General features: G+C 36.4%; 1 protein-coding gene across 1 annotated transcript in view; it reads right to left on the bottom strand.

Moving 5' to 3' along the window:
• Positions 1-5,839: 5,839 nt before the first annotated feature.
• CFAP96 (cilia and flagella associated protein 96) overlaps positions 5,840-17,372 on the bottom strand; it is a 23,726-nt gene continuing 12,193 nt past the window's right edge. Inside the window, exons 7-8 of the mRNA XM_012557393.2 lie at positions 10,453-10,622; positions 5,840-5,961 (exon numbers count right to left, since the gene is read on the bottom strand). Of these exons, the coding sequence (XP_012412847.1) occupies positions 5,913-5,961; positions 10,453-10,622 (219 nt within the window). The 3' untranslated portion in view covers positions 5,840-5,912. The remainder of the gene's footprint in view (positions 5,962-10,452; positions 10,623-17,372) is intronic.

Here is a 17,372-nt window from a genome sequence, read left to right as displayed (position 1 = left end):
TTTTTTTCCCCAGGAGCTCCAAGTAAACTGTATCAATTGCTTCCTTCCAAGATATGTAAATAAATTTCTAAAATCAGTTTTTAAAAAATGTGTCCAAGTACTTTTTCCATATGAAATAATTTTAAATTCACTTTTACATAGTATTACAATTACCTAATAGATGATTAAAGTAGACTAGTTTTTAAAATTAGAAATGGGACTTACATATATATTCTTTTATTAACAAGAACTATGAAGGATCTGAGATTTTATCCTTCTTGTAAGCTAGTATGTTTTAAAAAACCCATTGCCATCAAGTCAATTTCTACTCGTAACAGCTCTATAGGACAGAGTAGAAATGTCCCATAGGGCTTCCAAGGCTGTAATCTTTACAGAAGCAGACTGCCACATCTTTCTCCCATGAGGCGGCCAGTGGGTTTGAACTGCCAACCTTTCGGTTAGCAGCCAAGCACTTGAATCACTGTGCCACCAGGGCTCCTAAGCTAATGTTAGCCTGCTGCATGCGATTTCATGTATTCTAGTAGAAGACACAAGACTTCTGGGTCAGAGATAAACAATTTATTACACGCAGCAGTAGCAGTAGCCAAAGTATCAGCATTTTTCATGAGCTCCCTACACCCCAATTCCCTCAGGTGACCCAAAGAGGTCCAGACACCACCTACACAAGCAGTGGGCTGCATTACAGGAGAGGATCCCTGAGCTTAGGGTTCCACTTTTATAATGTATAGTAAGCATGTCTGCCCTCTACTCCAGAGAGAAATATTTTATACTGGATAGTACCATGCCTGCTTTTGCTCCAGGAGATACTATCGCCATCTTCCAAGGCTGTGAGCAAACCTACCCTTTGCTCCAGAGGGAGACAAAATGACTCTGTTATTACTATTCCAAGACTGTTAGCTATACAAACATCCTGGCTGAATTTTGCCAGATGGTCTCTATTTATTGAGGTGATCATATGGTTTTTCTCCTTAAATCTATTAATATGGCAAGTGACACTAATTAATTTTGAAATACAATACCAATGTTGCATTCCTGGGATAAACTCCACTAGGTCATGTTGTATTACCTTTTAATATATACTTGACTCGATTTGGTAATATTTTATTAAGGATTTCTACATTTATGTTCAGAAGAATATTGGTTTGTAGTTTTATTTCCTTTTAATGTCTTTGGTTTTAGTATCAGGATAAAACTGAATAAAATATGTTCGGAAGCATTCCCTCCTCCTCTGTCTTCTGAAAGGATTCGTTTAGGATGCGTATTCTTGATATTATGTCTTCCTTAGATATTTAATAGAATTCATCAGAGGGCCTGGAGTTTTCTTTATGGGAAGGTTGTATACTGCAAAATCAATTTCATTAATAGATACAGAACTATTCTTATTTTCTATTTCTTCTTGAGTCTGTTTTGGTAATTTGTGACTTTTGAGGAACTTGTACATTCCATCTAAATTCCCAAATGTCCAGAGGACCTGTAGTGATGTCCACTGTATAATTTCTGATACTGGTAATTTGGGGTTTCTCTTTTTTTATTGAACAGTAATCTAGCTAGAGTTTTATCAATTTTATTGCTCTATTCAAAGATCAGCTTGTTGTTTCATTGATTTTTTTCTATTGTTTTTGTTTTCTATTCCATTGATTTCTCCTCATATTTTTAAATTTTCTTCCTTCTTATTTTAGCTTTTATTTTAGTTTCTTAAGGTGGAGGACTAGGTCATTGGTTTTGAAATTTTATTCTTTAATAAAATAATTCTTTAAAGCTATAATTTTCCTTCTAAGCCACTGCTTTAGCTGCATTCCACAAATTTTGATACATTGTATTTTCATTTTTATTCAGTTGAAAATATTTTCTCATTTCCTTGTGATTCTCTGACCCAGTGGAATATCTGGAAGTTGGTTTCTTAATTTCCAAATATGTGTATATTTTCAGATATTTTTCTGTTATTTCTAATTTAATTTTGTTGTGGTTAGAGAACATACTCGGTATAATTTGTCTTTTTAAATTTATCAAGACTTGTTTTATTACCCAGAATATGCTCTATCTTGGTTAACGTTCCATGTGCACTTGAAAAGAATGTATATTCCACTGTTATGAAAATATTCTGCTAGTGGTAGTAGAGTGTTCTACAAATATCAACTAGGTATAGGTGACTGACAGTGTTGTTCAAGGCTTCTATATCCTTACAGATTTTCTGTCTACTTGTCCTAACAATTACTGATAGAGGAATGGAGAAGTTGCTAACTATATTTGTGGATTTCTTCTGTTTTTGTTTCAGGTGTTTTAAACCTGTTACTATGTGCATACACATTTAGGACTATTATGTCCCCTTGATGAACTGATCCCTTTATATTATGAAATGACTCTCTTTATCCCTGGTGATATTCCTTGTTCTAAAGTCTTGAATTGATATTAATATAGGCACTAAGGTTATCTTTAGTTTTTATATAATGTATTGTTCTGCATCCTTTTGCTTTTAATGTGTTTTCATATTTACACTGGGTTTATTTTAGACAGCATATAGTTGGGCCTTTCCTTTTTATCAAGTGTGACAATCTCTGCCTTTAAATTGCAGTGCTTAGCTATTTATATTTAATGTAATTATCAATATGATTTAATGTAATTAACATCTTGCTATTTGATTTCTATTTGTGCTGTTTTTCTTTCTTTTTTTCCTGCCTTCTTTAGGATTGATTACTTTTTAGAATTCCATTTTATCTCTACTTTGGCTTATTAGCCATACTTCTTTACTATTATTTTTTCCTCTTTGAAGATTCTGTAGGGTTATCTGTAGGATTATATATACATCTTTAACTTACTACAGTTTAGTTTCAAAGGATGTTATGCCAATTCATATATAAAACAGGACTCCAACAACAACGTATTTCTACTTCCTTCCCCCCTTCTTTGTGCTACAGTTGTTTAGATTTTACTTCTAGATATGTTATAAATCCCACAACACATTTTTACTATTTTTACTTTAAATAGTAAATTAGCCTTTAAAGAAGTTACTATGAGGGAAAAAAGTATTTTATTTTTAACTACACATTTATCGTTTCCAGCCTTCTTTAAGTAGATCCATGTTTCCATATGGTATAGTTTTCCTCCTGCTTAAAAACTTCCCTTAACACCTCTTGTAGTACAGGTCTCAGCTTTTCTTTGTCTGAAAAAGTCTTTATTTTGCCTTAATTTTTTGAACAATACATTTCACTGTATACAGAATTCTGGGTTGACAGCTTCTTTCAGTCCTTTGAAGATGTCATTCATTGTCTTCAGACTTACATAGTTTCTGATGAGAATTCTTTGTTTTTGTATATAATGTGTCTTTTTTCTCTAGCAGATGTTAAGATTTTTATCTTTATCACTGGTTTCCTATAATTTTATTATGATGTGTCCTGGTGTGACTCTTCTTTTGTGTTTAATCCACTTGGTGTTCTTTGGGCATCTTGTATATTGGAATATAATCTTCATCAAACTTGGAAATTTTCAGCCATTCTTTATTTAAATATTTTCTGTCACCTTTTTCTGAGATTCCAATTACCTGTATCTGTTAGACCACTTGATGTTGTCTGCTTCCATAAAGACCACAGCTAAGAAAACCCTATGAAGCAGTTCTACTCTGTAACATATGGCGTCCCTTGAGTGTGTGCCAACTCGACGGCAGCTGACAACACCAACAAGATACGTAGTGTGCATTGCTATGAAAAGGCGCATTAATAAAGATGAACTGCTACTAATGAAAGGCAGAGGCGAAAATAAACAATGATTTAGACTTTAGCTCTGATCTCAAAAGTATGCATATATTTATGAGGCTTCTTTAGTAACATTTATCAGTATATAATTATATAACTTTTAATCAGTTACGTGTACCTAATAGAACCATTCCTATTCTGAAAAGATACGGATGTCTCTTTGAGTCACATTATACTCTTGGTAAATCTTTAAGGTTTTCATTCCTTACTATCTTTTGATAAAAAAACAAGAACAGTTTTAAGTATTCCTTTAAAAAAAATAAAAGATTAGTCATGAGGTTTAGTCACTCCTATTCACGCCATTGAGGAGGGACGGATTCCCATATCCTAGGGTTATGGGGCTGGCCGGGCACACAACACTCAACACTGGACAGTTGAGATCAACAGCAGCTTATTAGTCACATGTACCGACAGCCCACGGAAGAGGTGGCAGCACACCATGCACGGCCATATACAGGCTGCACTCGGGAACGGAGCAAACAAGCAGGGGCTATGCGAGGCAAGCTTTGTAGCTGGAAGAGGATGGGATGACCGCTAGTTCCCACGGGAGGATGTGATTGGCTTGTGTGAATAATCCCACAGGCTGGCAGGAAACAAACTGCTGCTCAGGGACAAGCAGGAACTGCACCTGGTCCCCATGATGAGGAGGGTGATTTGGCTGGGAGATCTCATCCATGGGAGCCCAATGGGGAGGGAAACCTGAGTGAAGCCAATCAAGGCCCTCCTGGTTGCAGCAGAGGTCAAGGCAGTACATAATATTGGGCCTTAATTTTAGGCCTAAATAAATAATTTTAGATACCACGTAAGGTATAAAAGAAAGTAAAAATTCTCTCTACTGTCTGCCAAGAAAACAAACCTGTTACCGTCAAGTCGATTACGACTGATAGCAACCCTACAGGACAGAGTAGAACTGCCCTACGGGGTTTCCAAAGAGCAGCTTGTGGATTTGAACTGCCCACCTTTTGGTTAGCAGCTGACCTCTAACCACTGCACCACGAGGGCTCCCTACCAGTACAATTCCTTTAAAAGCCAGATGCGTACATGACTTGACATCGTTCCTCCCACTGGGGGAAAAATGCACCTAAAAGAAGAGTCCTACAGCCTCTATGCATTCTTATCTCTAGTTCTGCAAAGCCTGGAGTGGCAGAGGGATAAACTATATTACCAGACGGACAAGGGGTACTAAGAAAACATCACTGATCAAAAATAACTTTACCAATACATTACATTAAATTATTCCCTGACAGAATGAGGACTATCGATAGAGACCTCACTATGAATTACAGCACTGTATTTAAGTCACATTATATCTTCTAAGAACAGATTTTTTCAAACAGGGTGAGCAAAGTAGAGATACTATGGGAACTAGAGGGCAAAACCTGGGTGGAATGGTCCAGGAGAGGCAGCTTTGGACAGCTAGAGAGCAACATGAGAAGACACCAAAAGCAAACTTTACCCACTTTGCAAGTTTGTAATTCCAACAAGTGCATTGCTTCTTCACCCCAACTCATCTTGCGGCTGCCATTGGCTAGTATGATCTGATGTTTTACACAGGCCATGAATAGAAGGCATGAAGCCACATACGTTGAAATGCTTGCCTTACTATATAACGCATGTATACATAATTCTAGGCAATATCAATGGATCCAATATTTATCTTCAATGTTGCCAACGCTTTAATAGGCTATGACACTCAGCTACCAACCCAATTTTCAAACACTTCCAAGAAGACACAGCAAGTTAAAAATTCACTATGCACTTCCTACTTCTCCAGCCCTCACCTGCACTCCAACTTGCAGTTTTTTTTAACATTAGGAATAAAAGTTTTCAAATGATAGACATTTCAAGGTTTCACAAAATTTCTCAACAGTATATTCTGCTCAGAAAGCCAGTTAAACCAGTTGCTATGGAAATGACTCTGACTCACGGCAACCACAGATGTAAACATAGATCAGCAATGATATGTTAGATTATTAACAAGTACTATTTATTCATTAAGTAGTAGTACTAAATTAAAACAAGGAAGGGGCCAGAGTTGCAAGCTTCAATTTGATTTAAATGTTTGAGCTATTTGTTCCATTATCTTTTTTTTTTTTTAATAATCAGCACTTGATAATGAATTACTGGCAGGCAGGGTCTAGAGAGCTATTTGTCTTCCAGTTTTTAATAGGACTGTACTGAAGCAGTCTTGTAGTTCTTCATATTTAGTGCCCTAAAATTGGAAAATAAGTACATATTTAATTTTATAGGTGTAGGCAATATACTGTACATTCTTATGAAAACTTCTTGTATTACACAAAATCTTCTCATCAAATTACATACAAAACTTCACTTTATGGAGGTCAGATATACTCTGAAAATGTAATTTAAGAAGGAAAACAAATATGGAGCCAATCTTAAATACTAGTATCCAGGGGTTTATTAGTTTTAAAATTAGGATAAAAGAAGCTAAAACTTCATTTAGTATAATATTTGTGATAACATAAATATAAAAAGATTTTACTAAACTAAAAATTACAAAACAGAAGATAAACTGCTGACTTTTCAGTAGTTACTCTCCCCTTCGTTCCCTGCTCCAAACATGCTAGGGCACTGCAGTACTGTCTCGGGTCTGTTGTCTGGATAGAAAGAACACCCAGGAAACCTGAACACTCCCCCTGCAAATTTTTTTTCATCTCTTTGAGGTGGATGTGGTAGGCTAATTCTAATTTTACTGTCTGTGATATAGACTTTCCATAATAGGTAAAGCTGGGCAGACTGATAAGTGGTTGCCAATGGATAAAGTAAAAGGACTTGGAATAAGAGGTCCCTATCTTCCTGTTTCCAAGTCCAATACTCTATCAACTGGCCCACAGAGAATGCTGTTTCTGTAGACAAGAGATAAAATTACACAGATTTACCCTGATAGACAGCGGAATCACCTAGCAATGTAAAGAAAACTCACTCAGTGGTACAAATTGGTTTATATCTATTCTTTCAGGAAATTTGAATTTTCCTTTGTCAAAATCAATTTTCTTTACTTTGTCTACAAAACTGTCACCGAAGTACTATGAACAGTAGACTAAATATACATAAATTAGGTGTCATCAGTATATCTATATAAGCTTATTAAAGTTCACATGGGTTAAGACATCACTTATATTTCCAAAACCTGTTCATTTGAGCCCATATATATACCATCAGCAACATACAGTGGGCTTGGACTTGAATTAGCTAAATGTTGGATCTGATAAGGACTACCTACTTCACCAACATCAACTCACTTATAATAGGACCTTATTGTCAGCAATTTTGTATTAATTACTTAGTTTAGCAGTTCTATTTACAATTTGAAGCTGTCACAGCTACTTAGGGCTTTTGTCAAGGAATTTTATATTAGAATTTTTCTGAGTGGTGGTTTTATTTTACATAAAATTTGAATGTACTGTTTCCATTAATTGCAACGATACAAAATGAATGAAACTGACTTCACAGGAAAGATACTGGTTCCAATTTTCCTATGAGATGCACACATGGTTTAGTACAGATGAATATGTAACAATTATAGGGTTAGAGGCACTCTGTAGTTAATGCTACTGATGTCTACATATGCTCAAGAAATAACTTTAGCAAACACTTTTTAAGCACCTGCCATATGGAAAGTATAGAGGCAACAGTTCTGAGGAATAGAAAAATTAAACACATCTACGTGTCCAAAATAACTGCACCACAAGGTAGAACGTGTATGAAATAGCTGTAATACATAAAGGCATAGGTTGCTGTGATGGTTGATGTTATGTGTCAACTTGGCTAGGCCTTGATTTTGTATTGTATAATTGTCCTCCATTTTGTAGTATTGTGTAATTATCATCTATTTTATGTGTTGTAGATACTAAACCTCTATATGTTAATGAGGCAGGGTCAGTGTGGGGTGTATCGAGTCATGACCTTACTAAAGGGTGTGACTCAAATCACAGCCTTACATAAGGTATACCCTTATACAAATCACCACCTTACTTGAGTATCTGAAATAAGGGGAGTTTCCTTGAGGGTATAACCTGCGTCAGATAAATATGGATATTCTGGCAAAGCTCTCTCTTGCTCTGGATCCTGCATCTGGCTCGTCGTCATCTGACCTTCAGTTTCGGGGACTTGAGCCAGCAGCCTATGTCTGACCTGATTCGCCAGCCTCCACAGCCCTGTGAGCCAGCAGCCTGTCATCTGACCTGCTGATCTGGGTTCATCAGCTCCTGCAATCATGTGAGTCAGGAGAAGCCTCCAACATGATGCCGGACCCATGGATTTGCAACTTGCCAGCCTCCACAACTGCATGAGCCATTTCCTTGAGATAAGTCTCGTGTATATATGTACACATGTGATCATTAAGGTTGTGTGTCAACTTGGCTGGACCATGATTCTCAGTGGTTTGGCAGTTATGATGTAGTTTGGCAGTCGTATAATGATATAATCACCTCCGTGATGAGATCTGATATAATGTGATCACCTCCATGATGGGATCTGCTGTGAGTAGCCGGTCAGTTGAAAGGGAGTTTCCTTAGAGGTGTGGTCTGCATCCAATGCAGGTGGACTTTCTGGCAAGGCTCTTGGGCTTTTGCTCACGCTGGATACTGCAGCTGGCTCCTGTTTGTCTGACCTCTGGTTCTTGGGACTTGAGCGAGCAGCTTATCTGCAGTCTTGTCTGCCAATCTTGGGTTCGCCATCCCCTGTGGCTACATGAATCAGAGGAAGCCTCCAGCCTGACCCACAGACTTGGGATATTCCAGCCTCCACAACCATGTGAGCCATTTCCTTAATATAAATCTCTATATATTTATATGCTTTACTGGTTTTGCTTCTCTAGAGAACCCAGCCTAATACAATACATTTCACTGGTTTTGCTTCTCTAGAGAACCAAGCCTAAGACAGCTGTGTAGACAAACAAGTTCAGTAAAAGCTCCACCTGAGGTATTACTAAAGGCTTTATAGAGGAAATGATAGAAAGCAGATGGAGTAAACTTATTAGCAACGAAGCAGGGAAGCTAAAAAAAAAAAAGTATATGTAGTTCATGTGACTGAAGTAAAGGGTGCATGGAAAAGTAATGGGCAAGACAACATGAAAGCAGGTGACGGCCACATTACAAGGTCCTCCAATTCCGCATATCAAATGTTTGAAGTCAGTGTATAGAGCTGATGCCTCCCAGGAGGCCAGAAGAGGATAATTCAACATATTTTTAAACAAAAACACATCATAATGTACATAAAATACAGTAATCATACATGTCACCAAAAATGCTGTGGGCATGCATGAGTTCATTTTGGAGATATTCATGTGTGAAGTAACAAACTAAAAATTTTAAATCTTCCTTATTTAAAATCATTTTTCTAATCTTGAAAATTCTGTAGACAAAATTAAGTAGGTCTAGATAAGTCCTTGAATGCGGTAAAGGTTAGGCTGTCCAAAGATCTTTTTTTCAATATAAATTACCAATTAAATGGATAAAAAATAATTCAGTCAGAAAGGCCGGTCTATTTTGAAGCTCTGAATAGATGTTGTGTGAGAGAATAAAGTAGGACAAGGCACTGCTAAGTAGCAAAGGACTGCTGAATCTTCTAAATAGTCTCCTGAGTAACAAGAGTATGAACATAATCTAATTTAGATTACTCAAAATTATCAAAGTTTTAACATAGTATTAACTTACTATGACATGTTTTTTACCAAAAGAATTCACATATTTACAACTACATTCCTGGTTAGGTAAAGCTGACACACAGCACTAACATTTTAACACACTGTCTTTAGCTGGCTTCCTCTGTCGGTAAACACATGGCTCTAATGAAGTCAAGGGTAGTGAGTCAGAAGTGCACCTCTGTAATGAAGGGCAGTCTTATTCTTATGATGTAGTAATTGACCCAACGGCAACTAGCAACAATAATGTTGGTGTTATAATCACTGCACACAATTGATAAAGATGTACTACTGTTTTAGTAAAACAAAAGAATATGAATTTGGTGTCCTTTACCTAATTCAGCATATGATTATGTCACAGAAATATGTAAGTTAGCATAAATGGCAATAAAACTATTTCAAAAAATAGATACAAAGGTAACAAATAAATTCTTCCGCTTAATTATTTATGATTGTGCACAAGTAAAAAATGACAGATTGTCTTTTTCTAATTTAAATTCTGAATACCTAAGAACTTCCTATGGGTACTCTCAAAACCTGGGTAAAATTGAAGATTTATGAAAGTTTAATAATACACATATAGTTTTTCTCAAAGCATTTATAAAGTGGTAGGAATAGCATTTTTAATTAATGTTTCCTATTTTTATCGAAGGTTATTTCAAAGTTAAGGTCACAAATCTCAAGTGTCATTAGGATTCCTCACAATTGCTGAGAACCTGGAGCCCCCACATATATGATAACTTAATAAGGACCAAAAGCTCCCTTTGAGAAACAGACAATGGTAATATATATCTAAATAGTCTCAATGACTTACAATAAAGTATCATAGATTTGCTTAAAAAAACATGGACAAGGTAGTTTGGTACAGATAAATTAAGCTTCCTCGATTGAGTATTTCAGAAGATGGAAAAGAATAACTTCCAAAGTTGCTAAAATCTGTCATTTTTAAAAACATGTATAAAATATATTCTTTTGAAGAAGTCTAAAAGTTGAAAACAATTTTTCTTGGTTTATGGGTTAAACGCAAGATATTCCTACCTTTTGACGTTTAAAGTCATTATACTTGTCATTGGTCGGCTTTTTGGTCCACCTGGTGGATGAAAAATCTTATCAATTTTGCCAGAAATACGTCTTGGCAATTTAGTCACATAAGGGTCAGCAGAATGTGAAGGGTAAGGATCAAATGTTCCTGCCTTCATTCCACCAGCCTACAAACAAAAACAAAACAATTTAATGTGGTTTTGTAAAACGCTTCTACAAAGTTACATTTTGAAAAAGTTAATACATATTTTTGTATCTTTTATGGAGTTGGTTTTACATTTAGAGAAAGTTGTCTGTACTGTTTAATTCAAATACCAGCAAAGGGTCTCCCTACCACCAATTCTGTAGGGTTAAGATACTATAACTCTGAAAGTTCTCTATTAAAATACAAATATGTATTGAAAAGTAATATTCCAAACTATTGCCAAGCATTAATATTTTAGTGACAGTTTATCAGCTCAGGTTATCATCTAGATGGTGTAGGCTTATTAATGAGGGAATGAAATGTGGCGGTCAGATACACTTTGATAGGAAGGGAATTAGGGCTCAGAACCAAGGGTGGGAAAAGAGACGGAGGGTAAAGTTTGCCCAGCAGGAGCCTGGGGTGACTCAAGTTTACAAGATGCCAGTCAATAATGGGGAAGACACTAAAAAAAAAAAAAGAAAAGCACATTAAAAAAAAGGTGAGAGGAAAATGTGATCTACTTTACACTTGTCTTATAGTCTACTAAGAGAAGTCAAAATATTTTACAACCTATACACAAAACAAATATTTGCCTTGACTTTTTAAACTGATTTGACAGGATTTTTATCTTCATATTATATACAGTCACCAAGAAAAGTCTATGGAATTACAATAACCCATTTAATTAGGCATCCTTTCTCTTGTTGTGTCTAAGTCAAATATACCTACAGATTTAATTCATTTGAAAGACATGATTGTAATTTTTCAAGTTTTCCAGATTGAGGACAGATGGATTATTTTGAAGAACAAAAAAAGAATACTTAAGTGCACTTAATTATAAATGTAAAAGCAAATGCATTAACTAAAAATAGAAAAATATAGTAAACTTGCCAGATAATGCTTTAAAAAATAGATAAATTTACATAAGAATTAAGACTGGTAAAGAAGTAAGGGAACCCATACATATATAGAATATTAAAATAAATATAAAATAATATTTTTGTAAATCTCTATGTTAATAAACTTGAAAACCTGAATGAAATGACTTTTTAAGAAGATGTAAATGATAAAAATTGAGTCAAGAAGAGATAAAAAACCTAAAAAGAGAGACACAATGCCAGAAATTGAGAAAGGTGACAAAAAGCTATACCCTCAAATTAGAGCTATAAGTTCAGAATGCTTCCTATAAGAATTCATTCAACCTTTCATAGAATAGATAATTCTAGTGCTATTTTAACTCTTACAGAGCATAGAAAAAGAAGAAATGCACTCCAATTCTTTTGAGATGCCAGCATCCACTTATACCAAGTAAGGACAAGGCATACCAAAAAAAAGTATGACAGCAATCATACTTTTAATTATTGATGCAAAAATACCTATTAAATATTATCAAATAATACACATTATTACATTTAAAGATTAAGGCAACAAGGCCAAATGGGGTTCATTCCAGGAAATCTACTGTTATGCAACTTACAGAACAAGGGGATACTGCATGGTTTAAAGTCAGGAAAGGTGTGCATCAGGGTTGTAGCCTTTCACCATACCTATTCGATCTGTATGCTGACAAATAATCCGAGAAGCTGGACTATATGAAGAAGAATGGGGCATCAACATTGGAGGAAGACTCGTTAACAACCTGTGTTATGCAGATGACAAAACCTTGCTTCCTGAAAGCAAAGAGGATTTGAAGCACTTACTGATGAAGATCAAAGACCACAGCCTTCAGTAAGGATTACACCCTAACATAAAGAAAACAAAAATCCTCACAAATAGACCAATAGGCAACATCATGATAAATGGAGAAAAGACTGAAGTTGTCAAGGATTTCATCTTACTTGGATCCACAATCAACACCCATGGAAGCAGCAGTCAAGAAATCAAAAGACACACTGCATTGGGCAAATCTGCTGCAAAAGACCTCTTTAAAATGTTTTAAAAAGCAAAGATGTCACTTTAAGGACTAAGTTGTTCCCGACTCAAGCCATGGTGTTTTCAGTCACCTCATATGCATGTGAAAGCTGGACAACGAATAAGGAAGACCAAAGAAGAACTGACGCCTTTGAATTGTGGAGCTGGCGAAGAATATTGGATATACCGTGGACTGCCAAAAGAAGGAACAAATCCGTCTTGGAAGAAGTACAGCCAGAAAGCTCGTTAGAAGCAAGGATGGCGAGACTTCGTCTCATATATTTTGGACCTGTTATCAGGAGGAATCAGTCCCTGGACAAGAACATCATGCCTGGTAAAGTAGAGGGTCAACAAAAATGAGGAGGACCTTCAACGAGGGCTCAAGCATAACGATTGTGAGGATGGTGCGGGACCGGGCAGTGTTTATTCTGTTGTATGCAGGGTCGCTATGAGTCGGAACAGACTTGACAGCACCTAACAATAACAACAACAAGCTAAAGGGAGAAAAAAACAGATGATCTAAATAAACTCCACAAACACAGTTGATAAAATTCAGCATTCATTCCTGACTGAAAAAAAACCTTGTATTTATTCCTATTTGGGGCACTTATAAAGGATAAAGCTCTAGAGGTAACCCCGTTAAATCAAGATTAAGACAAGGATGCCCACTATTATCACTCCTGTTGCGATTTCTTCCAGAAGTGCTAGCCTAAACAATCAGACATGGGCATGACATAAAAGACATAAACATCGGAAAGGAGGGAGCAAAAGTATTTGCAGATGATATAAACCTAAAAAACCTAAAAGACAATCAACAGAATACCCATTAGGACATTAAAAAAAAGTTTAATAAACCCTCCCACAAAAAAAAGCAAACCCATTGCTGTTGAGTCAATCCCAGTTATTTTTAAGAAAACACACAAATATTTCTATACGGACAAATATTACGAGGGAAAAATATGATGCGAGAAAAAGCTATTAACCACAGTCTTAAAATAACTAGGAATAAACAATAAGATCTATAAACCTTTGCAAAGTAAAATATAAAACTCTACAAGAGACGGATAAGAAATTTTATAAATGGTTTAATTCCTAGAAGATTCAAATTAAAAATATATTAATTCATCACAAAATCTAAAGATTTCATTTTATTGCAAAATGCCATAGGATTTTTTTTTCAACTTTAAAAAGATAATTTTGAAATTCTGGAAAAAAATAAATATGAGAGAATAGATAATATAACTTTTTGAAAGAGTAACAAGAAGAGATAAGATCACCAATATTATAACATAATAGTAATTAAAAGTAGTTTGGTTCTGGTAGAAATAAACAGATCAATCAAATATAATGGAAATTCGGAACTATACCCTAAAAAATTGAAATTTTGATAAATGTGACATTTGAAAGCAATAGTGTTAAAAATGAATTTTTCCATCAGTGATATTAGAAACCACCAGCTTTTTGAAAAATCAGTTTTACTGCGGTCTGACACACATACAACAAGCTGCGCCCATGTGAAGTATATAAATCCATGAGTTTTGACAGGCATATACACCCTTGAAACCACTACCACAATCAAGATACAGAACATTTCCATCCTCCCTAAAAGCTTCATGTCCCAAAAACTGGATTTTGAAAAAGGTTAAAAATTAAGCTGCATCCTTCCCTCACTGTTTACCTCAAAATACATTTCATATGAAGACTTAAATGCAACGTGATAAAACTAATAAAAGAAATCAAGAACGAGTATTTTTATAATATTGGTGTAAGGAAAGCCTTTCTGAGAATGACATACAACTCTGCGGAAAGGATTAATACACGTGACTGCACTAAACGTTTACATTTCTGAATAGTACAAACACCAAAACCAAAGTCAAAGATTCAACAGACCAAAAAAATTATTTTCAGTACAAGCAACAAGTATTATTCCTTATGTATGAAACCACCAAGAGTTTGTCATACTATGGTGGCTCATGTGTCGCCGTGATGCTGGAAGCTTTGCCATCAGTATTTCAAGTACCAGCAGAGTGACCCATGGTGGATACGTTTCAGTGGCTCTTCCACACTAAGACTAGGAAGAAAGGCCTGGTGATCTACTTCTGAAAATTAGCCAATGAAAATCTTACGGATCACAACAGAACATTATTTGACTTGCTTTCTTTGGACACGTCATCAGGAAGGATCAGTCACTGGAGGGGGACACCATGTTTGGTGAAGTACAGGACCACTAAGGGTGAAGAAGACCCTCAGTGAGATGTGAGGGAGACCCTTGGTGAGATGGACTGGCACACTGGCCACAGCAATGGGCTCAAACATGCTGTGATCGTGAGGATGGCACAGGACTGGGCAACATTTGGTTGTTGTACATAAGGCTTCCATGCGTCAGAGTCAGCTCGATGTCAGTTATCTATCTAATATATAAAAAGATCTTACAAGTCAGTAAGAAAAAGACATACAATATGAGGGAAGTCAGCACAGCATAATCAAGGTAAAGGAAGACACTAAAAGTTATGTGTCCTTCAGGCAACAACAGTAAATACTAATACATATACAACCCTGTAACAACAGTGATAACAAACAATAATGTACAAGTGGATACCCAGGTAGATACATAAGCTGAACAGGGGTGGGTGGGCATATGAAAGTAAACTCACAAACTTATGTGTGTGTACATGGTGACAGAAACGATGCCAGAGATCGCATGATTAAATTTTCCAAGACCAATGATTTCTTCATTGCAAATACCTTTTTTCAACAACACAAACCGCAACTATACACATGGATCTCACCAGATGGAATACACAGGAATCAAATCTACTACACCTGTAGAAAGAGATGATGGAAAAGCTTAATATCATCAGTCAGAACAAAGCCAGGGGCTGACGGTGGAACAGACCATCAACTGCTCATATGCAAGTTCAAGTTGAAGCTGGAGAAAATTAGAAGAAGTCCACGAGAGCCAAAGTACGACCGTGAGTATATCCCACCTGAATTTAGAGACCATCTCAAGAATACATTGGACGTGTTGAAAACCAATGACTGAAGACGAGATGAGTTGTAGCATGACATCAAAGACATCATACATGAAGAAAGCAAGAGATCATTAAAAAGATAGGAAAGAAAGAAAAGACCAAAGTGGACGTCAGAAGAGACTCTGAAACTTGCTCTTGAATGTAGAGCAGCTAAAGCAAGACGAAGAAATGATAAGTAAAAAAGCTGAACAGAAGATTTCAAAGGGTGGCTCGAGAAGACAAAGTAAAGTATTATGACACGAGCAAAGAGCTGGAAATAGAAAACCAAAAGGGAAGAACACGCTCTGCGTTTCTCAACCTGAAAGAACTGAAAAAAAATTCAAGCTTCAAGTTGCAATAATGAAGGATTCTACAGGGAAAAAATTAAATGAAGCAGGAAGCATCAAAAGAAGATGGAAGGAATACACAGAGTCACTATACCAAAAAGAACTGGTTGATGTCCAACCATTTCAGGAGGTACCATAGGATCAGGAACCGATGGTACTGAAGGAAGAGGTCCAAACTGCACTGAAGGTACTGGTGAAAAACAAGGCTCCAGGAATTGACAGAGTATCAATTCAGATGTTTCAACAAACGGATGCAGCGCTGGAAGTGCTCACTTGTCTATGCCAAGAAATTTGGAAGACAGCTACCTGGCCAACTGACTGGAAGAGATCCAATTTATGTCTATTCCCAAGAAAGGTGATCCAACCAAATGCAGAAATTATCGAACAGTATCATTAGCATCACGCACAAGTAAAATTTTGCTGAAGATCATTCAAAAGTGGCTGCAGCAGTGTACCAACAGAAAACTGCCAGAAATTCAAGCTGGATTCAGAAGAGGATGTGGAACAAGGGATATCATTGCTGATGTCAGATGGATCCTGGCTGAAAGCAGAGAACACCAGAAAGATGTTTACCTGTGTTTTATTGACTATGCAAACGCATTTGACTGTGTAGATCATAACAAATTATGGATAACATTGTGAAGAATGGAAATCCAGAACACTTAATTGTGCTCATGAGGAACCTGTACTTAGACCAAGAGGCAGTCATTTGAACAGAACAAGAAGATACTGCGTGGTTTAAAGTTAAGAAAGGTGTGAATCAGGGCTGTAGCCTATCACCATACCTATTCAATCTGTACACTGAGCAAATAATCCAAGAAGCTGGACTGCATGAAGAAGAATGGGGCAACAAGATTGGAGGAAAACTCATTAACAACCTGTGTTATGCAGATGACACAACCTTGCTTGCTGAAAGTGAAGAGGACTTGAAGCACTTACTGATGAAGATCAAAGACTACAGCTTTCAGTACGGATTACACCTTAACATAAAGAAAACAAAAATCCTCACAACTGGAACAATAAGCAACATCATGATAAATGGAGAAAAGACTAAAGTTGTCAAGGATTTCATTTTACTTGGATCCACAATCCACACCCATGGAAGCAGCAGTCAAGAAATCAAAAGACACATTGCACTGGGCAACTCTGCTGCAAAAGTCCTCTAACTTTAAAGTGTTGAAAAGCAAAGATGTCGCCTTGAGGACTAAGATGCGCCTGACCCAAGCCATGGTGTTTTCAATCACCTCCTATGCATGCGAAAGCTGGACGATGAATAAGGAAGACCAAAGAAGAACTGACGCCTTTGAATTGTGGTGTTGGTGAGGAATATTGAATATACCATGGACTGCTAAAAAAATAACAAATCTGTCTTAGAAGAAGTACAACCAGAATGTTCCTTAGAAGCAAGGATGGCAACACTATGTCTCACATACTTTGGACATGTTATCAGGAGGGATCAGTCCC

Source organism: Trichechus manatus, unplaced genomic scaffold (assembly GCF_000243295.1).
Source record: "Trichechus manatus latirostris isolate Lorelei unplaced genomic scaffold, TriManLat1.0 scaffold00099, whole genome shotgun sequence".
Taxonomy (NCBI): Eukaryota; Metazoa; Chordata; class Mammalia; order Sirenia; family Trichechidae; genus Trichechus; species Trichechus manatus.
The sequence above is the reverse complement of the archived record's forward strand: the minus strand, read 5'-3'. Positions and strand labels throughout refer to the sequence as shown.